Below are 25,821 nucleotides of genomic sequence, written 5' to 3'. Positions count from 1 at the left end.
CGCGCGGCTCCCGAGTCCCCGGGGAGCCTGCCCGCTGCGCTGAGAACCCAGGCGTCCGGGCTGAGCCAGGGCTTGGGGGCGTCCGCAGGCGGCGCTTTCCCCCCCAACCCCCGGCCCCCAGGAGGGGATCCCGGAGCTTCCCGGAGGCAACGGGTGGCCGAGCCGTGCAAGGAGAGCGCGCTGCCCGCGGAAACTCCGCGGATGCCCCTCGCTCTGGCTGGACTACCCCGCGCTCGGCGTTCAGGGCCCTGCGGGGCGCCCGCTTCCCCCGCCGTCCTTCCAGAGCCGGGCTAAGGTGCGCTTTTGCTCCTCCTCCCCCTTCCTCCCTCCTCTGTCTCCTCCTTCTTCTCCCCTTTTCACCCTCCTCTGAGCCCAGCCAAGGTTCACACCTGATCTTTCTCCTCCTCCTTCCTCCCTTCCTCCCTTCCTTCTCCCCCTGCTCCTCCCTGGGGACTCTGCCGAGGAAGGGGGCCCAGAAGAGGGCATGTGGGTCCTCTTCTGACAGTGGCCAGGTTTGGGGTGACACGCGCTCAAATGGCCAAGTGGCTACGAGACTACCTGAGCTTTGGCGGTCGGAGGCCCCCTCCGCAGCCGCCCACCCCCGACTACACGGACAGCGACATTCTGCGGGCCTACCGGGAGCAGAAAGATTTGGACTTTGAGGACCCCTATGAGGATGCAGATGGCCGCCTAGAGACCGACTCCGCGGGGCCCGGGGACTCCACCAAGCACGACTCCCCAAAGCACCGGCTCATCAAGGTGGAGGCAGTCGACATGGCCAGAGCCAAGGTCTTGCTGGGCAGCCCCCGGGAAGAGGTGCATGGCTAAGGCCCAGAGGTTGGGTGGCCCCAGGAGACTGGGTGGGGCGGCCAGGCTAGGTTTCCCCAGGACTTTGGGGAGCGTGTTTTATGTGTTACCCCAGGGAAAGACCAGGGCACCAGCTGGACACTCCCCAATCCTCCATCCGCTTGGTGGAGTTTGATATCTGCCCCTTTTCACTGCACAGCGCTGGTTGTCCTCCTCCCTCTCTGACTGGCTTTGTGCCCCTGTCCTCCTGCTTCCTGATTCCCCCCTTCTGGATCCCTCCGCACAGCTTCCCTTCCTCTTAGCAGCTGAAGGGATCTTCCTTAAACAGATCTGAGTGAGTCAGTTTCCTGCGGGCACTTAAACATCCTCACCACTACTCTCCACCCTTCCTCTCTTATTACTCTCATTTTACAGAAGTGGAAACTGAGGCTCACAGAAGAGAAGCGACTGGCCCAAGGTCACATGGCTCTAGCTTGTTAGAACTTGAACCCAAACCTGCCTCCAATGCCCATGCTTTTTTTTTTTTTCCAGTACTTTTCCTAGAGGATCAGGGGGTCCACCCCAAACCCTCAGTGGAGAGACAGAGAAGGCTTCAAAGAGGGTTACGGTAGGCTGTGTCAGGTAGTGGTTAATGGCACAGAGAAAGGTTGGAGGAAGCAGGGACTCGGGGAAGCAGACAACCTAGGATCAAACACTGCTTCTTACTTATCAGCTGTGTGACGCTGAGCAAGTCACTTGCCCTCTCTATGCCTTGGTTTCCTCATCTGTAAAATGGGGATAAGGTACCTACTGAGTGTTGGTACTACAAGTAAATATATGTGAAGCCTTTAGAACAGTACTGGCACCTAATCATTAAAATGATTGAAGGAGGGAGGTAGGGGTCTGTGTCAGGGAGAATCAGAACAGCACAGAGGAAGAGAGCAAGGGAAGCTCTATCTGCAAACGCTCGTGGGTGGAAGAGAAAACTACTTGCTTGGAGGGGATGTATCAGATGGCCCAGAGACAGCAGGCAAGAGGTGTAGTATCGCCCAGCAGGGGTATTCAGAGCTAGGCTTGGTCCCCCTGAGCCTTTGACTCCCTCCGCTTCCTTTCTGTCTCCAGTTGGAAGTCGACACCGAGTACTCGGACCCCTTTGATGCCCAACCTCACCCGTCACCCCCGGATGACGGCTACATGGAGCCCTACGATGCCCAGCGAGTCATGAGCGGTGAGTGGGCAGAGCTTGGGGGAAGGTGACAGGGTCCCAGGTGGGAGTGGGAGCTGACCAGTGTCCTCGGCCTCCCAGAACTGCCATACAGGAGGGTGCAGCTGTATGACACTCCCTATGAGGAGCAGGACCAAGATCTGGGAGATGGGCCTCCTTCAGGGTGGAAACCTCGGCAGAGCCGGCTGCCCCAGGAGGATGAACGGCCAGCGGACGAGTATGACCAGCCCTGGGAGTGGAAGAAAGACCACATCTCCAAGGCGTTTGCAGGTGCTTCTCTGACCCTGACCTCTGAATGCCTGCGTCCCTCTATTTCCTGCTCTGGTCACATCCCCTGTTTCAACTTACAGAGTAAATTCCCATCACCTGTCACTTTGGTAGTTTGTTAATTCTCACTAAAGTGTGAATGACTGATAGTCATAATCTTCCCAGGAGAATCTGTAACTTCCTTGCAAACTGAAACCCCATTTATTTATTTATTTATTTATTTATTTATTTATTTATTTATTCCGCACTGCGTGGCTTGCGGGATTTTAGTTCCCCGACCAGGGTTTGAACCCACGCCCTCGGCAGTGAAAGTGCAGAGTCCTAACCGCTGGACTGCCAGGAATTCCCTGAAACCCCTTTCAGAGTGCAATGGAACCTACTCATTCTGCTCAGTACAGTGCAAGAATAGGCTTTGATGTCAGACTAAATCTGGGTTTGTGTCACTTGGGCAAATCCCTTTATCTCCCTGAGTCTCAGTTCCCTTACCTGTAAAATGGGGATCATTCTAGTACCTATCGAATCGGGTACTTGTAAATTGAGTTCTAAAGTGCTCAATTACACAGGAGCCGTTGTGGAAGAAGGTAGCATTTCCTGGAGTCAATTCGTAACTGAGTTGGGTAAGCTTGGATAAGTCTCTGAACCTCAGTTTCCTCTTCTGTAAAGAGGGAATAATAAGGTCAGCTTTAAGAAATAAAATAACCTGGACTTCCCTAGTGGTCCAGTGTTTAAGACTTCGTTCTTCCATTGCAGGGGGCACGGGTTCGATCCCTGGTCCGGGAACTAAGATCCCACATGCTGCATGGTGCAGCCAAAAAAAAAAAAAAAAACGGAAAAAAATAACTTGGACCAGGAAGAGTTGTGCGTACCCAAATCGGCCCCAGAAGTTGTATGACTGTGAGGGAAATTGGAGCTCAGTGCCTCAGTCTACCTGTCTATATATTGGGGGTGGTTTTCTAGCTCTATGAGTTGGCCAAAATCAGGCAGAACTTCCCACCCACCCCTCTAGCCACACCCCCTGCTCTCTGATTTATCACACAGGGAACTGCCCACCCTTCCATGCCACCAGATTCAAGAATGACCACACCCCTTTCTTCTGAAGGCTAATTGGTTGCTCGCGTACCAATCCCGCCCCAGCCTTAAGCCCAACCCCTCCTCTTCTGGGTTCTGATAGGTTGCCCTAAGCTGGCACCGCCTTCCTACTGAAATTCCACTGGCTTGCCCCCACCCCACCCTCTTGAGGTAGGTGGGACTTAACCATTTTCTCTTTAAACCTTCTCCAGTGCAGTTTGACGGTCCGGAGTGGGAAAGAACCTCAGGCTCAGCCAAGGAACTCCGGAGACTCCCGCCCAGAAGCCCCCAGCCTGCAGAGCGCGTGGACCCGGCCCTGCCTCTGGAAAAACAGCCGTGAGTGGGGAAGTTGAAGATGTAGTTGAATGCCTCCCTGCCCCACACCAGCCACAGATTCCTTGGGCCAGGGGGGCTGGAGGAACTTTCACTTATTCACTTCATTCATTTCTTCAACTAATCTTCGCTGGGTTACAGCGCCTGCTGTGGGCCAGACACCCAGCTCGGTGCAAAGCAGAATCAGATGGCGTCTCCATTCCCTCCGGCGTCAGATTCTGGGTTCAAATCCCTCCTCTATCTTTTGGCTGTGTGGCCTTGGGCAAGTCACTTAACCTCTCTAAACCTTGGGCTCAACACCTCCAAGACAGTGCCTGCCTCACACAGAATAAAAGGGGATTTCCTCCCTTCCCTTGAGTGGGGTTTATAAGCCTGAGAGCAAAGAGACAGACATCTTTCTCACCCCCAGGAGATCTTGTGGTGAAAGTGGGAGGAGCAGGATTTTGAAGGGGTCCCAACTTTAGGCTGGGGTGAAGCTCACAAGCTGGGAGAGTCTGGGTGCTCTCTGTGTCTCTCCAGTCTAGGAGCTTCTCAGGGAACTCCCCGAGCCCCCAGAGCCCAGCCCTGTGAGTACCAGGGTGTGTTTATCACAGTCATTCCCAAACCTCTTAGGTGGGCAGTACAGAACTGCCTAATTAACACAAGCACAGGGTATTTTCTTTCAATACAAACAACTGTTTGGTGCTCATCTGTCTTTGACACTTTGCTCCCACTGCTAACTTCTCTTTGAGCACATTAAAGAAAAATATTATGTAACAAATGGTACAGGTGGGTTGGGGATACAGGATGTGGTGAATCTCATGAAAGTGATATGCAAGTGATTCGAGTTGGGGGATTAGGGAGGGGTTGAGGACACTTGGAGACCCAGCTGAGGGAGGCTGTAAAAATCAAGGTCGGGGTATGTGCTGAATTGGAAGGAGCAGCTCCAGGTTGACCTGGGTTCAGCTCCCTCCCAGGGAGAACCTTGTCTGCCTGAAAACCAACCAGGCTCCTCTTGAGAAATTCAAGGGAATTTGTCTCACTTGTTTGCCTGGACGTCACAAGTCCTTGAAAGAGCTGTGCCTGCATCCAGCCCCAGGACGTGTTGGAAAGCGGGATTGCCCTTCAGGAGACCTCTGTCCCCACCCCCTAGGTGGTTTCACGGCCCGTTGAGCCGGGCAGATGCCGAGAACCTCCTGTCGCTCTGCAAGGAAGGCAGCTACCTCGTGCGGCTCAGCGAGACCAGCCCCCAAGACTGCTCCCTATCCCTCAGGTGAGACCGCAGCCCCCTGGAGGCACAGAGGGTCACAGGACTGCATGCTTTCCAGAGCAGAGGGGTGTGTCTCCAGCAACCAGTGGGCGGGACTTCCAGGGCTGATGCACAGAGCTTTCAGGCCAGGGGGTGGGGCTTATGGGACCCATGGGCGGGGCTTCTAGGCCAGAGGGTGGGGCTTCCAGAGAGGCCACCGGCTTGGTTCCGACTGAGAATGAACTCCCTGTCACTGGAGGTATGCAAGAAGATGGAGAGGAAGCCATACAGTAGATCTAGGGCTTGAGTGAGATGGGGAACCAGGAACCCTAGACTGAGGGTAACTAGTGAGGAGCCCAGGACAGGACGGGTAGCACAAGGTGTCAAGAGGTTTGGAGAGAAAGTGCCTTCTGTGTTCCTGGGGAGGGACCTCCACCTGGTAGGAGCTCCAGCCTGTCTTGATAGGGGACAAGCTCAGAAGGCATCCCCGCAGTGTGGAACTAGCCAAGAGCTTGACGCCAAGTGGCTGTTAATCAGAAATATTAGGGGATGCCAGCGTCGGGCTCCTGGGGGCCATGAGGGGGTGGCTTTAGGGTTGGAGAGTGTGGGCGGGTCTGGAGTGCTGGGTACCCCCTCTGACCCCTGTCTCCAGGAGCAGCCAGGGCTTCCTGCATCTGAAGTTTGCTCGGATCCGAGAGAACCAGTTCGTGCTGGGTCAGCACAGCGGCCCCTTCCCCAGCGTGCCGGAGCTGGTGCTCCATTATAGCTCCCGCCCACTGCCCGTGCAGGGCGCTGAGCATCTGGCCCTGCTGTACCCCGTGGTCTCACAGACCCCCTGACTGAGCCTCAGCCCCCCGCCCTGGGTTGTGAGGACCCAGATCAGTGGCTGCAAACGGTGGAGGTCTTCCCAGTCCTGGAGGAGGCTGGATGCAGAGACCCCCCTCCCCCTCCAGGCTCTGGGTCTTCATCAGAGCCGCCCTGCTCAGCCTCCTTCTGGGTCTACGGATCAGAATTTTGTCTCGAAGCCCTCCTCTGGCCTGGAAAATAAATAAGTTATTGTGTGTTTCAAGTGTCCTTTCTGGGAGGTGGGGATCTCAGCCCCTCAGAAGGAAGAGGGGAGGCAGACCCTTGGAGGAGGAAGAGCATTCCCAGCTCCTTGTTTTGGGGATGGAGCTGGGGTTGGAGCCTGAATGGCTCACAGGGAGGGACCAGAATTCAGAGAGCTGGAGACAGGCAGGGAGAGAGAGGCATGGAGGCAGATAAAAACCCAGAGACAGTGGATGGAGACCAGCAGATTAAAAAGATGGAGAAACCGAGGGGGCGAGGCTCTCAGGCCAACCCTGCCCCCACCCTGCCCCTCCTCCCTATCCCGGGCGGGCGGGCGGGCGGGCAAGGGCTGATGCTGCAGAAAGGACATCTGTCCCCATGGAAACAGCAGAAGTGGGGGAGGGGAGCCAGGCCCAGCTGGTGTCACTTCAAGGTGACAGTCGGGCAGGAGACCCCCGGGGCTGATAAATGCCAGGAAGCCCCGATCTCCCCCCGCACCCAACTCCAAGCCTGCCTGGCGGGGGGGGGGAGATACCAGCTGGGGAGGGGGGTGCGTCCAGCTCCGGGCACTGTTTTGAAGCCAGGGGCATCACTTCTCTGCTAATTGGACATGTCTCTCCAAGGATAAGAGGCGGAAGGCTTGCGAGTCGTCAAAGAGCCCCCTCACCACAGTGGTCCTCTGAGACCCCCCTGATGACTCCTCAGATCTCTTTAGCACTCCCAAATTGCCACAAATTCTGGCTTTGCTTTCTTCATGAGCCTTTATTGGGTGTTCTGTGGGCAAGGGAGAGGTCCAGCCTCATAGAAGTGAGGAGGGGGCGTGTCTCAGGATGAACTGCTGGACTTCGTGATCCTCTTGGAATAAGTCACATCTTTACATAGCTGCTGGGGGGTCCTCTCTGGGTCTCTGGGGGTTCTGATTCGTCTTCCCACTTCAAGGAATCCTCTTGGCCTTGGCTGCCCAGAGGAGTCTGGGCCAGGAGGGACTCCAACTGCAGAGATGGGGTGACTGGGCCTGGGGCTGGAGGAAGATTTGGGAGCCAGAGGCCGCTTGGGGGTGGGGGGCCGGGGGAAAGAGATCGAATAGATGCTTTGGCCCTTCTGATTCTTGCTGGAGATGTCCAGCACCTTCCCCTACACAGGCCATGCCTCACTCTTCCTTGGGGTCCTCCGGGGCTGGTATAGGGCATTGCTGTAGAGTGGATTCCCTGCATTGGAAGGAGGGGGGTATGACACCAAGAAGGGAGAATCACTTAAGAGAGCCTGGCCCTCTCCAGCCCACTTTCTGGAGGCTTTGTCTATGCCTCTGAAAAACATGGGTGTAGGGGCCAGCCTTCCCCATCTATTCCCCTTCTCTGCCTCCCAGCCTCACCCTCGCTCCTTCCAAAAGGGTCAGGTATCAAAGTCAGAAAGGTCTGCATTCCATCCTTGTCAAGCAGCTGCAGTTCCCGCCTCCGCCACGCGGGGGCGGGGTCGCCAGTGGATGGCGGTGCTCGTGGGAACCGTCCGCCCTCCGAGCGGCTACCTGCGCGGTTCCTTACCTGCGTCTCTGTTCCGGCAGCGGCGGCGGCCCCAGATCCAGGCGCCCAGAGCGAAAGCGGCCACGGCCACGGCCCCAGTCACCAGCAGTGCGAAGGAGAGCCCTGGGGAGGTGGTGGTGGTTTGTGGGCGGTCTGACTGGGGGCGGGGCGGGGCTGGATGAGGGACACGTGGGCGGAGCTCACCTGAGAAGCTCCGGTTCAGTAGCCAGCCATCTGCCGAGAAGAAACCTACGTCTCAGGGGAGCTCACCTTCGAGTCCAGCTTCCTGCACCCCTTCAGGGTAAGAGCCCCTCTACCCCGTGTGGGACCTCAGGGTTCTTGCCCCTGCCATGCTGTGTGAGTTCAGGCAGCGATTTGCTCTGAACCTGTTTCCTCTTTTGAAAAAAGGATACTAATCATTCCTGTCTTGCTGGGTTATGGTGAAATAACTGCCAACGGGATTTTCTCATCATGAGCTCCATCATCCCCACCATGAGCTGCACCGCCCTTGTCATGAGCCCCATTGCTGCCATAATAGGCTCCACCGTTCCCATCACAAGCCTTATCATCCCCACCCTTAGTCCCATCACCCTGAACATGAGCTCCACCATCCTCATTTTGAGCTCCACCATCTTCCCCAGGAACTTCACCAACACCACCATGAGCGCCATCATCCTGATCATGGGATCTATCGTCCACATGGCTCCTGTTTTTTGAGCGTCTACACTGTGTCAATCCCAAGAAAACTGAGCCTCAGAGAGCCTGAGTCACTTGCCTGGAGTCACACACCCAGGCAACAGCTGGGCCCTGCTTTGAACAAAGGTGTTTCTCCCCTCAGCTTCCCTCTCCCTTCCCTGTTTCAGAAAGAAAGGAAAGGGAAAAAACCAAAACAAAACAAACAAACAAAAACTTACACGGGCCTGAATTTTTGAGTCTTGCTGAATAATCAGCATCATAGACACAATAATAACCACTTATGTTTACTGAGGACTTACTATGTTCCAGACCCTGCAATAAACTCTTTAGATATAATCACTTTAAATTCACCTAATCTGATGAGCAAAGCACTATTAGCTGAATTTTGATGACTAAGGAAACAGGCACAGAAGGGTCAAGTCACTTGCCCAAGGTCACACAGCAAATGAATGGCAGAATGGGGATGTGCTTTCAGGTCTGTATAACTGACATGAACCCCAGCCAAAGGCGCCTTCTCCTGTGACTAAGACGAGACCCAGAGCCCCCAACCCCTTCATCTTGCAGGTTCTAAAGTTGGCAGTGGTCCCAGGGTTCCAAGCAGCTGTTCAGGGATGGGGAAGCCAGCTGTGGGGAGCTGGACCTGTGCCCGCTCACTCTCGCTCCCTCACAGCTGCCAACAACTCACAGCTTGGTGCCTCTGCTACCCTGCCTCTGCTAATTGGTAATTGGCCCCCTCATCACTGGAGGGGTGGGGGGCAGGCAGGACAGCCATAACACACCGCCCCGGAGGCAGGCAGTGGGTGGGTCCTGCCAGCTGGAGACAAATGGGCGTCTCTTGGGCCTGGGAGCCCGGGTGGTGCTTCATTCTGCCTGATACAGGCCAGGCATGTGCCCAAGGCCCTCGGGAACCGCCGAGAGAGAGCAGGACCCCATCGGGTCAACCTGGGTCTCCGGCCCCTATGGTTTGGCCTGTAATGCGGTGTCATGCAGAGTGGGGGAAATGCATGAGGTGGGCTCTGGAGAAAGCTGGCTGCATCCCCAGCTTGTGTGTGTGGTTGGATGTGTCTTGGCCCTTGCTGGGCCTCAGCTTTATCCTCTGTAAAGCGAGGCAGCTGGCTTAGCTGATCGGGAAAGTGGCTTCCAGCCTTGAGAGTCCATGGCTTTCTTTTTCGTTTATTTGTTTGGCCACGCCACACAGCTTGCGGGATCTTAGTTCCCCGACCCACCAGGGATCAAACCCGTGCCCCCTGCAGTGGAAACGCGGAATCCTAACCCCTGGACCCCCAGGGAATTCCCGAGAGTCAATGGTTTTCAATTCTGGATTCTGGAATTCTAGAATTTTCTGCTCCTACACACTTTGTGATTGCAAAATTCTAAGAGTCTCTCTGGGACTCCCCTGGTGGTCCAGTGGTTAAGAATCCATCCTGCAATGCAGGAGACACCAGTTCGATCCCTGGTCAGGGAGCTAGGACCCCACGGGCCACGGAGCAACTAAGCCCATGCGCCACAACTAGAGAGCCTGAGTGCTGCAACTGGGACTTAACGCGGCCAAAATATAAATAAATAAATATTTAGAAAAAAAAATTCTAAGAGTCTCTCTTTTTAAAGTATTTAAGACGGGTTTCCCTGGTGGTGTAGTGGTTAAGAATTCACCTGCCAGTGCAGGGGACACAGGTTCGAGCCCCGGTCCGGGAAGATCCCACATGCCGCGGAGCAACTAAACCCGTGTGCCACAACTACTGAGCCTGCGCTCTAGAGCCTGCGAGCCACAACTAGTGAGCCCGTGCGCCACAACTACTGAAGCCCGCACGCCTAGAGCCCCTGCTCCGCAACAAGAGAAGCCACCACAATGAGAAGGCCACGCACCGCAAAGAAGAGTAGCCCCCGCTCGGGGCAACTAGAGAAAGCCTGTGCAAGCAACAAAGACCCAACACAGCCAAAAATAAATAAATAAATTAATTAATTAATATTAAAAATAAGTAAATAAATAAAGTATTTAAGACTACAACTCTAAGATTCTAGAATCTTCCATTCCTTTATTTCAGTGTTTCTCAACTTTTTTCATTATCACTCCCCTAAGTAGACTTTCTAAGAACCTTAATTTGTTCCCCGATGAAATGTTAATACCACAGACATTCTGTAACTCTGTTTATGGGCTGTCTGCGTATCGATGCTTTGTACATAAAAAGAGTAAGATTTTCTTTGCTCCCAAGAACAAATTTTTGCCTCCTTAGGAGTGACAGTCCCATGCAGAACATATGCTGTAATTCTCAGAGCTTAGAATTTATGTCCCTAGGATTCTAGAACTGCAAGATTCTATCTTGTGGTTTGAGATTCTGGAATTGTCCTCGGTACCATAGAAATGTGTCCATATGTTGACCAAAAGACAAGTTCTAGATTGTTCACAGCAGCCTTATTCATAATAGCCAAAACCCAGAAGCTGCCCAAATGGTCATCAGTAGGAAATTGGAATGATTGGTGGCGATGGAGGCCGCTCTGCAGCAAGGATGAGCCGCTGCTCCACATACCAACATGGAGGAATCTTCCAGACATCATGTTGAGTGACAGATGTCGGAGACAGAATATACTCTGTGAGTCCATTTAAGTAAAATGTGAAACCAGTTCGAATAGATTTATGCTGTTAGAGGTCAGGATGGTGGGGTGGGCATGAGGATGGCACATATGAGGAAGCAGATATGTGGGTTGAGCATGGTGGTGGGTACCCAAGTGTGTTCAGGTTGTGAGAATCCATTGCTGTGGTTTGTATACATCCCTCCAAAATTCATATGTTGAATCCTAACCCCCAATATGATGGTAACTGGAGGTCGGGGCCTTTGGGAGGTGATTAGATCATGAGGGTAGAGCCTTCATGAATGGGATCAGTGCTCTTATAAAAGGGACCCCAGGGGGCTTCCCTCATGGTCCAGTGATTAAGACTCCACGCTTCCAGTGCAGGGGGTGCAGGTTCGATCCCTGGTTGGGGGACTAAAATCCCACATGCCGCGTGGCACGTCCAAAAAAAAGAAGGACCCCAGAGAGCCCCCCGGCTTCTTCTGCCACGTGAGGACATAGCTAGAAGGTGCAAGCTATGAAACATGAATAGGGTTCTCACCAGAACACAACCTTGCTGGTGCTTTGATCTTGGATTTCCAGCCTCCAGAATTCTGAGAAATAAATCTGTGGTTTATAAGCCACCCAGTCTGTAGTGTTTTGTTATAGCAGTGGCCAAACAGACTAAGACATCCATTGAGCTGGCCACTTACAGTGTGTGCATTTCTCTGTTTGTAGGATGATGTACTTGAATAGCGTGTTTTATGGGATTGTTTTGAATCAGAATCCAGAATTATATATATTCAAGGGTTATTATAATTGTGATATCTTGGAATAGGGCTCAGCAAATACGGCCCATTGCCTGTTGTTTTCAATAAAGTTTTATTGGCATCCAGGCCCGCCCATTCCTGTAGGTATGCCTCTGGTGACTTTCATGCTGCAACGGCAGAGTGGAGTCATTGCAACAGAGGCTGTGTGGTCTACAAACTTCTTGCATCTGCAGACTTTCTGTTCCTAGGAATCTGATTTGGAGAATTTATGTTTCTAGGAGTTTGAGATTCTAGAGTTTTAAGATTTCTAGAAGTTCCAAGTCCCCGGCTTGCCCGCACACGCTCTCATACCTGTCTCCACCAGGAGCTGCGTCCCACTGCCCTGGGCCTCCTCCAAATCAGGGATCTCCAGGGTCGCCAAGCACACGTAGAGCCCACTGTCGTTGAGGCTCACGTGGTCCAGCTGCAGGGTGAGATTGCCAGGCGGCTGCCAAGAGAGCCGGCCCCAAGGCCCACAGACACCCACGGTGAGACTGCCGTTGATGATGTGTGTCTGGCACAAGATGTCACCATCCTTGGTCCATTCGACGTGGAGCCGCTCCCAGGCCTGGGCCTGCACCACCTGGCAGGCCAAGGTCACCTGGCTGTCCTGCCTCACCTGCAGCAACTTGGGTGCCTGCTGCACACTCAGGCCTGTGGCTCCTTGCAGGGCTGGGGGACAGAAGAGGTGAGTGAGGCCTTTCTCAGTGTGTGTGAGTGTGTGTGACTTACTGCATTAGCCAGCCCACAGGGATGAGGCAGTAAGAGTCTGAAAGCTTGCTGTCTGTGTGATCTTTGCAAGGTTCTTGCTGAGGCTCAATGGCCTCATCTGTGAAATGGGGATACATCTCTTGGCACTTGCAAGATTTCAAGGTGGACTGTATGACGTGTCTGGCTCTCAGCCACACAAATATTGCCTCGCGTGAGCCAGACCCTGTCCTGGCCACTGTGGATACAGACACAGAGGTGACTAAGACAAAAGTCCCTACCCTTGTGGAGCTGAGGGTCTGTGGGGAGAGAGAGACACTGGAAGTCGTGAAATGAGAATCCTGATGGAGGAAAGGAACGGGGAGTGGCAATAGGGGATAAGGATGAAGTGAGAGGATCTACTTATAGAGGATGGTCAGGGAAGGCCTCTCGGAGGAGGTGACATTTGAACAGGGATCTGAATGGTAAGAAGCAGTCAGTCATGGGAAGGAAGGAAGATATGCAGGAAGAGCACTCCAGACAGAGGGAACGGGCCGTGCGAAGGTCCTGAGGCTGGACCGTGCCTGGTAAGCTGCAGGAACAGTGAGGAGGCCCTGTGGCTGGAGGAGAGCTAGCCAGCGAGAGGAAGTGGGATCCAAGAAGTCAGCAAGGGATGGCTTTTTCGAGGCCTGCAGGCCATGGGGGTGGGGTGTGGTGGAGGTACAGAGGTGGGGGTGGGGAAAGGGGAGCAGTTTAGTTTTTAACCTAAGTGTGATGGGAAACCAGTGGAGCAGGGAGGAAATGTGGTCCAATTTAACTTTTAAAAAGATCATCCTGACTGCCATGGTGAGAGCAGACTATGACACAGGGAGATCAGGTGAGGCCAGGAAACGAGGGTCCAGGAGACCAGTGATGGGGGCCGGACCCTGGAAAGAAGTGGTCAGAGTCTGAATAGATTTTGAAAGTTGCCCCCAGAAGAACTACAAGAAGAACTGAATTGAGAGAGGGGGAAAGAGGGACAGTGGCAGATTTCCAAGGTTTTAGCCTGAGGGACTTTGTGAATGGTGGAGGCTTTGGGCCAAGATGGGGGACACCGAGGGAGAAGCAGGGCTGGAGGGGAAAGAAAGAGTTTGCTTTGGGCCATGAGAAGTCTGGGGTGTCTGTTAGACACCCCTTCAAGTTCCTGGTCTTTGGGGTGCAGTTGTAGCTGACGCTAGAGAGAGGAGATCCAGGGAAGAGTATTCCAGGCAGAGGGAACAGCAAGTGCAAAGGCCCGGAGGTGGGATCAAGCTTGATACGTTGGGATAAAAAAAAGAAAAAAGGAGAGAAGAGTCAGCAGGCTGGCCACGGGGGAGAGAGGGAATGCAGAGGAGAGAGGAGATGAGAGAGGCCAGCAGAGCCAGGTCACGCAAGACTCGTACCCAGGTCACGATGTGAATTTTATCCTGCGCGCCCCTCTGCGGATCCTTGCTAGAACCCTCCAACCCTTGTAAAGTTATGAGAATCAGGGAGAGAGACGGGGCCTATTTGGCAGAGCAGAGAGACTGAGGTTTCGAGGGGCTCTGGATAGGAGGGGCAGGAAGCTGGGGTGATGGGTCACAACAGGATGGGGGTAGAGGGGAGGGAGGCCCAAGTACTCACCCCAGAACTGTGCCAGGAGGACCAGCACCGTGCCCGGGGAACCCATTCCTGGCCCATCAGGCTCCCCTCTCCCAGCTGGCATCCTGCCACCCCCTCTCCCCCTCCTATGTGACAGACTTCCTGCCACAGAGACATATGTGACACTCCACCCCCACCACAGAGGTATATGTGACACCCGGGCAGCCAGCAGACGTCTGGTGGCCACTGCTGCTTGGGGCTCCACTTCCTGTCACCTCCTGCTTCAGTTTCCCAGAAGTTTTTTTTTTTTTAATCTGTAAAGCAGTATGCGTATGTGATGGAGATCACGTGAGTGAAAATCCTTCTAAAAGACTATATAAACACACCTAGGCTGCGGGGGACACATTGAAGGGCAGGTGAGGCAAGGGGAGGGGAGGGGAGCAGGTGGCAGAGGCCTGAGCAGGGGACAGAATGGCAGAATCCCAGCCTCAGTTATTTTGCCCCCAAGATGTCTTCCTTTGGGGTTCAGAGGAAGGGATTTCTGCTAATGGCTTTGAGTCCCACGGCAGGTAGGGTGGCTCCCCTGTCCCCACAGCCTGGGGAGAAGTTTGGGGGCCCAGTCGAAGGGGTTCACAGGCTCTGGACTTTCTCCCAGCCCTGCACCCATCACCCCACAGCCGGCAGTACCCACCCCGGAGGAGGAGGCAGACTCCTAGGCCTCAATGTCTCACCCCCAACCACAGTGTGACCTCCTTTTTTTCAACCAGAAAGAAGAGGGTCAGTGTTCTTGGCAGAATTGTTCCTGTCAACCACGGGGAGGCCCCTGCGGTGGCGCTCTGCCCACACTTCCCCAGGAAGTGCCTCCCAGCCTCCTCCTAGCCCTATGGATTCTGGGCAGGCAGAGAGGCTTCTGGAGGAGATGTGAGAGCCTGGGGCTTTGTGGGATGCATAGGAGTTCAATTGTGATTTAGGGAGGGAAAGGCAGCATTGGAAGCTGAACATCTGCTTGGGCAAAAGACTTTGGCTTTTCAGTAAATGTAAGGCGTGAGTAGTTGCGGGGGGCAGATCTCTGGGCCAGGTGGAGGTGGATTGCAGTGGAATTCCAGTTTGAGTGGCAGCTGAGAAGTTGTGTGGGTGAGAGAGTGGGGAGACTGAGGCACTAGGAGGACTAGGGGTAGGCTCAAGGCCACACGGCAGTCGAACCCAGGCATCCTGCCTCCCAGTTCCGGGCTCTCTCCAGCTCATACATCATTAGCAATGTCGCCTGGTACGACCCAGGCTCTGGGGGTCTCGGCTCTCGGCGACCCTAGCGCAATAAGGACTACATTTCCCAGCCTGCCGCGAGGGGCGCGCCTGCGTCCTGCGGCCAGTGATGGAGCGCTGACTGGGGGCGCGGCGGCGGCGGCGAGGGCTCGGCGGGCCATTGGCTACCGGCAGCGGCAAAGGCAGCTTGGGGACTAGAAGAGCGAGTGAGACCCGCGGGCCTGGCCGGGGACAACCTGGGCTGCGGCCATGGAGGACCAGAGGGTAAGACCGGGGCGGGGCGGGGCGGGGCCCGCGGCGGGGGTAGACAAGAGGAGGGGACCAGGTGATGCCGCAGCTCCCTCCCCGCCCCCCCGCCCCAGCTGCTCTGCGGACGAAGCCCCACCCCCACCGCAACCGCGCCCGGATCTAGCCCCCATTCTAGACTCAGCGCCCCTACCCTCACCACAACCCCACATCATCTTGGCCTGGGTTCAGGCACATCCCCTCCATGTCCCCCACGCCCTCCTAGTACCCCGGACCCAGCCTTGACTCCATCCCCCACGCCTTCCACCCGGATTGCGGACCAGGTGTCCCGGCCCCCGCCCCGCCCCGCCTCGGAGGACGCCCCGCCAGCTCAGCACTGGTGACCCCACCAATCCCGCGCCCCCAGGAAAAGCACCCGTCGGAGGCCTGGGTTAGGGATACAGGCCCCAGCAACATCCTCCCACGCGGCCTCCTTCCCTCCCGCATCCCCTCCTCCAGGCCTCCTTGCCTTTCTCCACTTACCTGGCCTCTCTAACCCTTCCTCAGGTACCTCCTTTCTCCTTGCTAATCCCTTTTCCCAGCGTATCCCCTTCCCCAGATGAGCCCATGTTCTGCAGGCCTGCTTTTCCTCTGGGGCTTCTTTCCCCAAGCTAGCCCCTCACCCTGGATCATGCCCTGCCCTCAGGATATAGGTACCTGGTTGAAGGCTTCGTGCTCAGGCAGACCTAACTGGGGCCCAGGGTCTGTCCCTTCCTGAGAAGCTCTCTCAGAGCCTCAGTTTCCTCCCCTGTGAAATGGGCACGCGCAGGGTGCCTAATGCCTGCCCGCTCCCTGAGGGATGTAGGGCCAGAGCTCCGCCCAGGGCCTGCTCTTGGTGGATGCCCAAGCTCATTGGCACAGTGGCCCCCGCATCCCCTCCCTGGATGCCTGGAGGACAGAATGGGGAGCCTCAAGTCGGGGAGCCCGGCCAGGCTGAGGGGCTTACCTGTGCGCGCACTTCCCTGGGGGCAGGAGGCTCTGCGGAAGATCATCACGACACTGGCTGTGAAAAATGAAGAGATTCAGAGTTTCATTTACTCCCTCAAGCAGATGCTGTTGAACGTGGAGGTGAGGAAGTCACCCCCCAGGAGGGAGGGAGGGGCAGCCATACGAGCTAATCTGCTGATGTCCATGGGACTCGTGGGCCTGGCTGCCACGGCCAGGCCTGTTTCCCCATCTGAGCACCGGCTTTGACAATCCTAGCCGTTCTGACCCCACAATGTCTCTCCAAGGCGAACTCGGCCAAGGTGCAGGAGGACCTGGAAGCCGAGTTCCAGTCGCTCTTCTCCCTCCTGGAGGAGCTGAAGGAGGGCATGCTCATGAAGATAAAGCAGGACCGTGCCAGCCGCGCCTACGAGCTGCAGGTGTGTGTGTGGTGGGCGGGCCTGGGGGGGGTGCTCTCCCGGACCCCCGCCCAGACGCCATCCTCCGTCTCACCCCTCGCACTCAGCAGAGCCCAGCTGGCCTTAGCATCTTCCTCCAAACCTGCTTCTCCTCCCGTGCCCCTTCCCAGAGATGTCCCCAAGTGTCCCCGGTGTCCAGAGCCAGACCCTCTAGTGGTGTCGGCCACACCTCCTCTTTTTCCTGGGCTCTTCCCAGCCTCCTCCCTGGTCATGACCTATTAATGCCCCACCCACCTGCTCTCCTTCTTAATCCCCTCTCCCATCCACCCCTCCTCTCCACTGCTGCAGCCCCACCCGTACATCTGGCTATTCCTCCCCACCTGTCCTCACCCAGCGCTTCCAATTTCTCAGCCCTTCCCACCGGTGCCCCAGATCTGAGGGCATCACCCCTTGCCAAACACCCCCTGTGACTCTCCTGGGGTCCCAGATTCCAAGCTGGGGTCACTGGAGCTGCACCAGAACCTCCTGGGCAACCTCCTAACCATCCAGATTCCCATCCCTGGGGGATGTGGAGCCTTGGGCTTAGGTGTGGCCTGGGCATGTGCGTTTCTAAAGAAGGGATCCCCAGGTGGTTCTGATGCCCTGCCCGCAGAGGGCCAGCCTCCCTCTCCCACCTGCAGTTGGAGAAGGGCATGGTACCCTGGATCCCGAAGGCGGTGGGGAGCCCTGGGAGGGCTTGAGGCAGTGGAGTAAGGTGTCTCTTCTCTCGGTGCCATGGCACCTGCAGAACCAGCTGGCTGCCTGCACACGAGCTCTGGAGAGCTCTGAGGAGCTTCTGGAGACGGCTAACCAGACCCTGCAGGCCACAGACCGTGAGGACTTTCCTCAGGTGGGTGCCTCGGAAGCCAGATTGGTAGGGCTGCCAGATAAAATACAGGACTCCCAGATACATTTGCCTTTCAGATCAACTACGAGTAATTTTTTAGTATAAGTATGGCCCATGCAATATTTAGTCTAAGTACATCCCAAAGATCACGTGGGACATACGCTAAAAAAAACAATTCTTCGTGGTTGATCTGAAATTCAAATTTAAGAACAAATAAATTTTTTAGTATATCTCATGCAAATGTTTAGTATAAATATTTGCCAAGTGTTGCGTGGGACATATTTACACAAAAATACCTGTCCATTCTTTATCTGAAATTCAGATTTAACAACGAATAATTTTTTAGTCGTATGTCACGTGCAATATTTAGTATAAGTGTGTCTGAAATATTGGATGGGACCTACTTATACTAGAAAATCATTTCCTGTTTATCTGAAATGCAAACTTAACTGGGCATCCTATAAAATTTTTATTTGCTAAATCAGCCAACTGTATGTACTGGGTACTGGGCGGGAGGTGGGGGTGGGAGCCTGTCTTCGCCCCCTATCCCTTCGGGGCACAGCCAAGGTTTTCTGCCCCAGTGTTGGGGCACTTTGCCACATAGATGCCTGGCTGGGCCTCAGTCTTCCTATCTGTTTACTGGCTTTCTGACTCAGTCAACACAATTCTTTGGATTTTATTCTGTCCCTCTTTCTAGGCTGCCAAGCAAATCAAAGATGGGTAAGATGCTGGGACCTGGCTCCCACCCCATTGCCCCACCCCTGTTGTGAAGGTGGGAATGCCCAGGTGAGGGTCCCTTGGCCCAGAGCACTGGACAGGAATAAGGGGGAGGGGGTCCCCTACACACACCTCGGAGGACCAGGCCTAGGCGTCCACCTCCTTCCCTACAGTGTGACAATGGCCCCCGCCTTCCGGCTGTCATTGAAAGCCAAGGTCAGCGACAACATGAGTCACCTCATGGTGGACTTTGCACAGGAGCGGAGGATGCTACAGGCACTCACGTTCCTGCCTGGTGAGAGGGGAACTTGCTGGAGGGCCAAGATTGCAGGGAAATGGCCCAGGAGTCTGGGGGGCCCTGAGACAAGGCCTAGAGTAGGGCTGACAGCCTTTTGTGGAAATCCCAGCAGGCCCCGCCCTGGGGTGGAGCCCTGAGAATTCCCACCCCCCAGTGGGTGGAGCCATGAGGAAGCCCCACCCTGTGGCAGAGCCCACCCACCAGGGGTGGAGTCCCATGGAGGCCACACCCCCAATTGGTAGTGTTCTGGAAATGTTCTACCTCTAAATGGTGGAATCCAGAGAAGGCCCAGCCATTTGTTGGTTAAACCCTGAGAAAGCTCTTCCCTACCCTCCATCCTTTGAGGAGGCTCCACCCCCAGGCCCCACAACCCAGAGGGGCCCCACCCCTAATCCTGGGATCTGGAGGACGCCCCGCCCCCAAGAAGGTCTATTATGTGGGAGGGGTTACAGCAAGGCCCGCCCCTGCAGGCGCAGCACCCTGACACCCCTCTCTGCTCTGTCCTGGGCAGTGCCTAGCGCCCCTGTGATCGACCTGGCCGAGTCCCTGGTGGCTGACAACTGTGTAACCTTGGTGTGGCGCATGCCGGACGAGGACAACAAGATTGACCACTACGTGCTGGAGTATCGGCGGACCAACTTTGAGGGCCCGCCCCGCCTCAAGGAGGACCAGCCCTGGATGGTCATCGAGGGCATCCAGCAGACAGAATACACCCTGACCGGTAAGGGCAGCTCACCCTTCCCCATCAGTCAGCCTGGGGCTCATGGACGATCCTCAAGGCGCGTGGGGTGTGAGAGCAGCTGGGCTGGACTGATGGGGAGTAGCAGAAATAACAATAATGGAAACGATACTGGTGTTGAGGGCTTACTATGCGCTACGCATTTTACCCACGTGTAATGGGCATGCTTATTATCACCATTTTACAGATGAAGGAACTGAGTGAGGTATGGGGAGAGAGGGCCTCCTCCATCCCTGTCTTAATCTCTATGATCCAGCATTCGTTCATTCATTCATTCATTCATTTTGACTTAATGCCTGCAGGGTACCAAGCACCATCCTTGGAGTAGTGGGGGAGAAAAGTGGGTGAAAATCCCTCCTCTTGTGGACTGGTGTTTGGGGGGCTACCCTCCCAGGATTTGGGGATTTCCTTGGCAGTTATAAGAGAGCAGAAAGCCTGGGGGAATCCATCCAGCTGGTAGGGGAGGGTCTGAAGGAAGATAAAATTAGGGGTCCCTAATGAGTTAAGAAGCCATCCTGAGCCAAAGGAAACCCTCAGGGGCGGGGAGAGTCTTGCTGACAAGATAACTATCACCACGGCTCTTGGGCTGTAATCAGCCTGCTCCTTATCTGTAATCAGCATGCATGGTTAATAATGAGCATGCTAATTGCAGGAAAGAAAAGCCAGCAACCTGCAAGAGGGCCTGAGAACCTCTTGGCTTATCCTTTGCATGGGAATCAAAATAAACACATCCCATTTTTTTCCCCCAATCTTTATTTATTGTGGTAAAATACACATAACATAAAATTCACCATCTTAACCATTCTTAAGTGTACAGATCAGCTATTCAGTGCGTTCATGATGTTTTGCTACCATCCTCCCCACCATCCATCTCCAGAACTTTTCATCTTGCAAAACTGAAACTCTGTCCCCATTAGCTTTGTTTGTTTGTTTGTTTTAACTTTTTGGCCGCACCACACGGCTTGCAGGATCCTAGTTCCCCGACCAGGGATCGAACCCGCACCCTCGGCAGTGAAAGCTCAGAGTCCTAACCACTGGACCACCAGGGAAGTCCCCCTGTCCCCATTAGACACTAACTCCCATTCCCCTCCCCGTAGCCCCTGGCACCCACCATTCTACTTCCAGTCCTTATGACTGTTACTACTCTAAGTACCTAATATAGGTGGAATCACACAGTATGTCTGGCTTACGTCACTGAGCGTCATGTCCTCAACGTTCATCCACGTGGTACCCTGTGTCAGAATGTCCTTCCTTTTTTAAGGCTGAATGATAGTCCCTTGTGTGGCTGTACCCAGCTTTCTCTAGTAGTGGCAGCTTACATAACTAGAATTCAATACCAGAACCAGAAAGCTGACACGGGTACATTCTGCAGTGTTGATTAACTTTTCACCAGTTTTACACGCACTCATTCGTGTGTGCCTGTGTAATCCCATATGCAATTTTATCCCATGTGTAAATTTGTGTAATCACCACCACCATCAAGGTGTGGCTCTTCTCTATCACAGGCTTCTGGATGCATCCTCTTTACCTCTCTGGCCTTTTCCAAAATCCATAGTGAGCGAATTCCTCAGGGCAGGAACTTGAATCCCTCAAAAGACCTGCGATATTCAAGATAATGATGAATTCGCTCACCTATGTAAATAACCTATGTGGTTATTTGCAGTCCACCTACTCGTTGCTTGTTTGGAAGACAGGAAGGTTTTGGTTAAGTGTTTATAACTTATATTCCTTGACCCATCTCATCCTCATGTGAACCCTGCTTAGTGTTGGGGATATGATTGTTGGGTTGCAGAGTAGGAAGCTGAGGCACGCACTGTCAAAAGTCAGATGGGTTCGTGATTCTGAAACCAAGCCTCCTGGGTGGTAGTCTTAGCTCTGGGGCAGTAGATGGCGCTGCTGAGCAAACCACCTTACTCTCAGAAAAGGGGCTTCAAGGAAGGGTGAGGCAGTCTGGGTGGGCACCTGGAGGAGGTTAACAGCCAGGCTGAGGCCCAAAAGAGAAGGGGAGGGGGGGAGAACAGACTTCCAGGCAGAAGAACAGCCTGAGCAAGGGCTCAGAGGCTAGAACACTGAGCCTTTGTGCCTGGAACTAGTTAAGTTTGCAGAGGGAACAACAACTGTAGGGAGAGGGGAGAGGAGGAACGGGGACTTTACCCTGAGGGCAAGGGGATCTATGGGAGATTTCAGAGCAGGGGGTACTAAGTGTTGTTTGGGATGCCCAGAGAATGGGCACCCTGTGAGGAATGCCCAGGAGGCAGCTGGACATGTGGTCTGAGCTAAAGGTTGGGCTGTGAGTGCTGTGGGTGGAGAGATGGTGTCTGAAGGGTGAGAAGGGGACAGTCAGCAGAGTGAGGTGAGCAGGGGTTCCAGACTGAGGCACCCATACATTTGAGGGTATGGAGGAGCCTGCAAAGAAGACCAAGGGGGAGCAATCAGAGGGGGCAGCCAGGAGAGGGCAATGCCATGGCTGCCAAGGAAAGAGAATGCTCCATGAAGGAAGGAGTGGTCAGCCAGGAGATCCTGAAAGATGAGGATTAACAAGGCCAAAGGAAGGAGAGGGAGTGAGGCAGCCGAGAGGGGGGGGGTGTGGACAGCTCTCCAAAGAGGTTTTGCTTGAAGGAGAAGACAGCTTGATGGTTGCTTTTATTTTGTAAGATTAGAAGAAATTAATAATATTTTTTTTAAATGATAGAAATGGAGGGTAGGATATATCCTAGTAGTATGGAAAGTCTTTAAGGAACCAGGCATGGCTAGATCCAGGGGTTCCAGCAAATGACTCGCTCAGCTCCGTTCCCGACACTCGTTGGCTCTAGGGGCTGCATTCTCAAGGAGGCTTGCCGACGTGCTGGCAAATTTTCTCAAAAGGAGCTTCCTCCTAGCTGGCCAGACCAGAGGACAGACAGAATCCGCTCATTATAATACCAGAGTCCCAGGGCAGATTCTGATTGGCTAGTTTGGGTCATGTGCCTATCCCTGGACCAATTGGTGTGACTGAGCCATAAAGCATCCTGATTGGCCAGTCTGGGTTGTGGGCAGAGCCAAATGATACCCCACAGGTGAATGAGGGCAAGGATGGTTTCTCAGGGATGTCATTTATAAGATACTCCTTAGAATGAAGGGTGGTGGGATTACTGTGGGACACAGGGGCCTCTAATCTATTGCTCAAAGTGTACACAATGTTGATTCCTCTGTTGTCTCGTAGGTCTCAAGTTTGACATGAAATACATGAATTTCCGTGTGAAGGCCTGTAATAAGGCAGTTTCAGGCGAGTTCTCTGAGCCAGTGACCCTGGAGACACCAGGTGATTGGCTCCCACCCCTGCCCTGGCTGAGACACCATAACCCCTTACTCCCAGGGCCCCAGGGACTGGTGTCTGAGGAGAATCTTCTAAGCAGGATTCTATGACCCTTTTTGCCATGGTTGCCAGGAAGCTCAGTGCTCGGTCCACAGTAGCTTCCTTAGCCTGAGTGTCTGGTATAAACTTGGTATTGTTCTTTGCATTTGCAGTTGATCCCATTATACCTGGTTGGTTTTTAGACACACACACACACACACACACACACTCTCTCTCTCTCTTCCAAAAAATGGCTAAGCACGCTATAGAATTGGGAATGGGATATCAGTACTTAAGACAGATTTGTTAGCCTCCCACAGTGACACCTTTGAATGTCCTGATAGGAAGTCCTTTTGCAATCTTGCTTAACTCTGTCATGCTGTAGCCCAGCCCCTTTCCTGGGATTAATCCCCAGTGGAAGCACAGGGCAGCACAGTGGTTTGAAAATGGCTTCAGACCTGGGATACCTTTAGGCAACAAGCCCTTGGTCTTCACTCCTCTGGCTACATGTTCTGCCCTCTCCACTCTTCCCCATCTTGTCTCTTGGTGTCTTTCTGCCTGTTGTCTCTGTATCTCTCTGTCTCTGAACCTTTGTCTGTTGGTCTCTTTTGCTCTCTCTCTTAGTCTCTGTTTCTTTCTGTCTTTCTGTTCTCTGTCCCTGTCTGCCTTGTTCTCTGTCCCTGTCTGCCTTGGTCACTGTCTGTCTCTCTCTGTGCCTCCGGGTTTCCCCATCTCTGTGACTCCCACGTCTGCCCGGCCCCAGCGTTCATGTTCCGCCTGGATGCATCCACATCCCACCAGAACCTGCGGGTGGATGATCTCTCCGTGGAGTGGGACGCCATGGGCGGGAAGGTGCAGGATATCAAAGCTCGCGAGAAAGACGGCAAGGGGCGGACGGCGTCTCCCGTCAACTCCCCAGCCAGGTAGCCTGCCCTCTTCCCTCCCTGAGTCTCTGGTGGAGGAGATCAAGCTGGACATGGACACACAAAGCCCAGTGTGCTCAAGGCTGGGGTGGAGGGAGGGATGTGGAGCTGGGGGGACCCAAAGAGTCAATGAAGGGAGAGGAGACTTTGAAATGGGTTTTGACGGTTGAATAGGAGTTTTCCAGATGAGGAAGGGCACTCGTGTGTTCTGACACGAGAGGCCCTGTGTATGAAAAGAACCTTAGACAGTCAAGGAATGATGAAAAGTTCCTGGTGGCTGGGGTGGACCAGGGAAGCCCTCCGATGGGAGAGGTGAGTTCTGAATTGAGACTTCCCCTTCCCTGTCGCCCACAGAGGTACTCCATCTCCCAAGAGGATGCCCTCGGGTCGTGGGGGACGGGATCGCTTCACAGCTGAGTCCTACACGGTGCTGGGTAAGGAGGAGGGAAGATGGGAGGAGAGAGGAGAACTCTGGGCAGGGCCCTGATGGGGGGTGGTGGGAGAGAATTCCTTTGGCTGGGGAAACTGAGGCAGCTATCAACAAAGCTTCTGTGGGAATGGTCCCAATAATGTGTTATTGTGACATTGGAGGAATGGGAAGATTTGGGGCTGAGGGATTATTGGGGGGAATCAGAGCTTATGGATGCTCTGGACTGGGGAGTGGCTGGGCAGGAGCTTGAGAGGGGATTTCCTGGGGTCTGTGGAGTAGCTGAGACTCAGGAAGTAGCTGGAAAGAACAGTTGCCTGTGGAGCAGCCAGGTTTGTGGAGGAGCTGAAGCAAGACAGGGGCTCGGGGAAGTGGCTTAGGGTGAGTGGAGGAGGCAGAGAGAGTCGCTGAGTCTGAGACGTGGAGAGAATGGCTAGGATGAGAGGAGCGGTTAGCACCACAGGACTGATTGGATCCTGTGAAGGAGAAGCTGGAGTCCAAGGAGGACCTGGAGTTCAGGGGAATCACCACTGTCCAGAAAAAAAGCTTGAAAAAGAAGCCGGGGTAAATGAGGAAGCCAGTGTGGTCTGTACTTTGTGGCAGGTGGCGGCGGGGAGGGGACAAATTTAGGGAGTAGCTGGTTTCTGGGAATGAGTGAGGAGAAAAGCTACCATCTGGTGGGGCAGGAGTGTTGTGCGGAGAAGCTGCAGCTCAGGAGTAGCTGGATCGGGGAGTAGCTGAGGTGGCAAGAATCTGGATCCGGGGTCTGGGGAGGATGTGGACTCAGGGAGTAGCTGAGATCTAGTTGAGGCTTGGAGAAGATCCGGACTTAACGAATATCTAGGGACGCCTGGAGTATCTGGAAGGAACAGCTGAGGACCGAGCAGTCTCTGGAGGGAATAGCTGGGCTCTGGCTGCCCCTTTGTGAAAGGGCACCTGGGACCCGATTCTACCCAGTCCCCCCTGCCCGCCCCGCCCCACAGGGGACACGCTGATTGACGGCGGGGAGCATTACTGGGAGGTGCGCTACGAGCCGGACAGCAAGGCTTTTGGCTTGGGGGTGGCCTACCGCAGCCTGGGCCGCTTCGAGCAGCTGGGCAAGACAGCCGCGTCCTGGTGCCTGTACGTCAACAACTGGCTGCAGGTCAGCTTCACTGCCAAGCACGCCAACAAGGCCAAGGTGCTGGACACCCCCGTGCCCGACTGCCTGGGCGTGCACTGCGACTTCCACCAAGGTGACCCCGAGCCCCTGCTGACCTCTCCGGCCACCCCTGTCTGCTGTCTCTCTGCCCAAGCCCCTCTTACCGGTCCCCCTGTCCCTCTTGCCCTCCACCCCAGGCCTCCTGTCCTTCTACAACGCCCGCACCAAACAGCTGCTGCACACCTTCAAGGCCAAGTTCACACAGCCACTGCTGCCGGCTTTCACGGTGAGGCCTCCTCCACGGCCCAGGGGTAAGAGCGGGGGTGGCGTGAGCGCTGGCTTCACTACGGAGCCTCTCTGTGTCCCCCCCGACGCCGTCCCCCAGGTGTGGTGTGGCAGCTTCCACGTGACGGCAGGCCTACAGGTCCCCAGCTCTGTGCGCTGCCTGCAGAAGCGGGGCAGTGCTACCAGCAGCTCCAACACCAGCCTCACCTAGGCCTCGGGACGGCCCCTCAGCCGGGCTGATTTCGGGGGGACGCCTCCAGGCCTCGGCTGTTTCGGCTGGGCACCCTCCCCTCACTTGCTGCTTGGAGCCTTAACTCCTGATGGGGGTCACCAATGGGGAGCGGGCATGGGGGCGGGCCCTCCTC

The 25,821-nt window shown here is 54.7% G+C and overlaps 3 protein-coding genes across 4 annotated transcripts; 2 read left to right on the top strand and 1 right to left on the bottom strand.

Annotated features, from left to right (window-relative positions):
• The first annotated feature begins 534 nt into the window (after positions 1–534).
• SHD (Src homology 2 domain containing transforming protein D) lies at positions 535–5,941 on the top strand. 2 transcript variants are annotated; one of them, XM_061188885.1, is made up of 6 exons: positions 535–789; positions 1,909–2,014; positions 2,093–2,281; positions 3,559–3,682; positions 4,812–4,931; positions 5,560–5,941. In XM_061188885.1, the coding sequence occupies exons 1-6, from the start codon at positions 535–537 to the stop codon at positions 5,744–5,746; spliced, it is 981 nt and encodes a 326-aa protein (XP_061044868.1). In that variant the 3' UTR covers positions 5,747–5,941. The 2 variants fall into 2 exon arrangements, with proteins under 2 accessions (XP_061044868.1, XP_061044867.1); XM_061188884.1 differs by having other exon boundaries at positions 535–816.
• Positions 5,942–6,715: 774 nt separating this feature from the next.
• Positions 6,716–16,496, bottom strand: TMIGD2 (transmembrane and immunoglobulin domain containing 2). The gene is made up of 6 exons (XM_061188883.1): positions 16,475–16,496; positions 16,310–16,366; positions 11,842–12,201; positions 7,679–7,708; positions 7,496–7,597; positions 6,716–7,162 (listed from the first exon to the last, which is right to left on the bottom strand). The coding sequence occupies exons 1-6, from the start codon at positions 16,494–16,496 to the stop codon at positions 7,089–7,091; spliced, it is 645 nt and encodes a 214-aa protein (XP_061044866.1). The 3' UTR covers positions 6,716–7,088.
• FSD1 (fibronectin type III and SPRY domain containing 1) lies at positions 15,328–25,667 on the top strand. Its single transcript, XM_061188882.1, has 13 exons — positions 15,328–15,342; positions 16,336–16,431; positions 16,596–16,727; positions 17,494–17,595; positions 18,290–18,312; positions 18,483–18,604; positions 19,119–19,328; positions 22,549–22,647; positions 23,444–23,603; positions 23,958–24,037; positions 25,014–25,265; positions 25,369–25,457; positions 25,557–25,667. Exons 1-13 carry the CDS (start codon positions 15,328–15,330, stop codon positions 25,665–25,667), a joined length of 1,491 nt encoding a protein of 496 aa, XP_061044865.1.
• Positions 25,668–25,821: the final 154 nt, after the last annotated feature.

Source organism: Eubalaena glacialis, chromosome 4 (genome assembly GCF_028564815.1).
Source record: "Eubalaena glacialis isolate mEubGla1 chromosome 4, mEubGla1.1.hap2.+ XY, whole genome shotgun sequence".
Taxonomy (NCBI): Eukaryota; Metazoa; Chordata; class Mammalia; order Artiodactyla; family Balaenidae; genus Eubalaena; species Eubalaena glacialis.
This window is presented reverse-complemented; position numbering and strand designations above follow the sequence as displayed.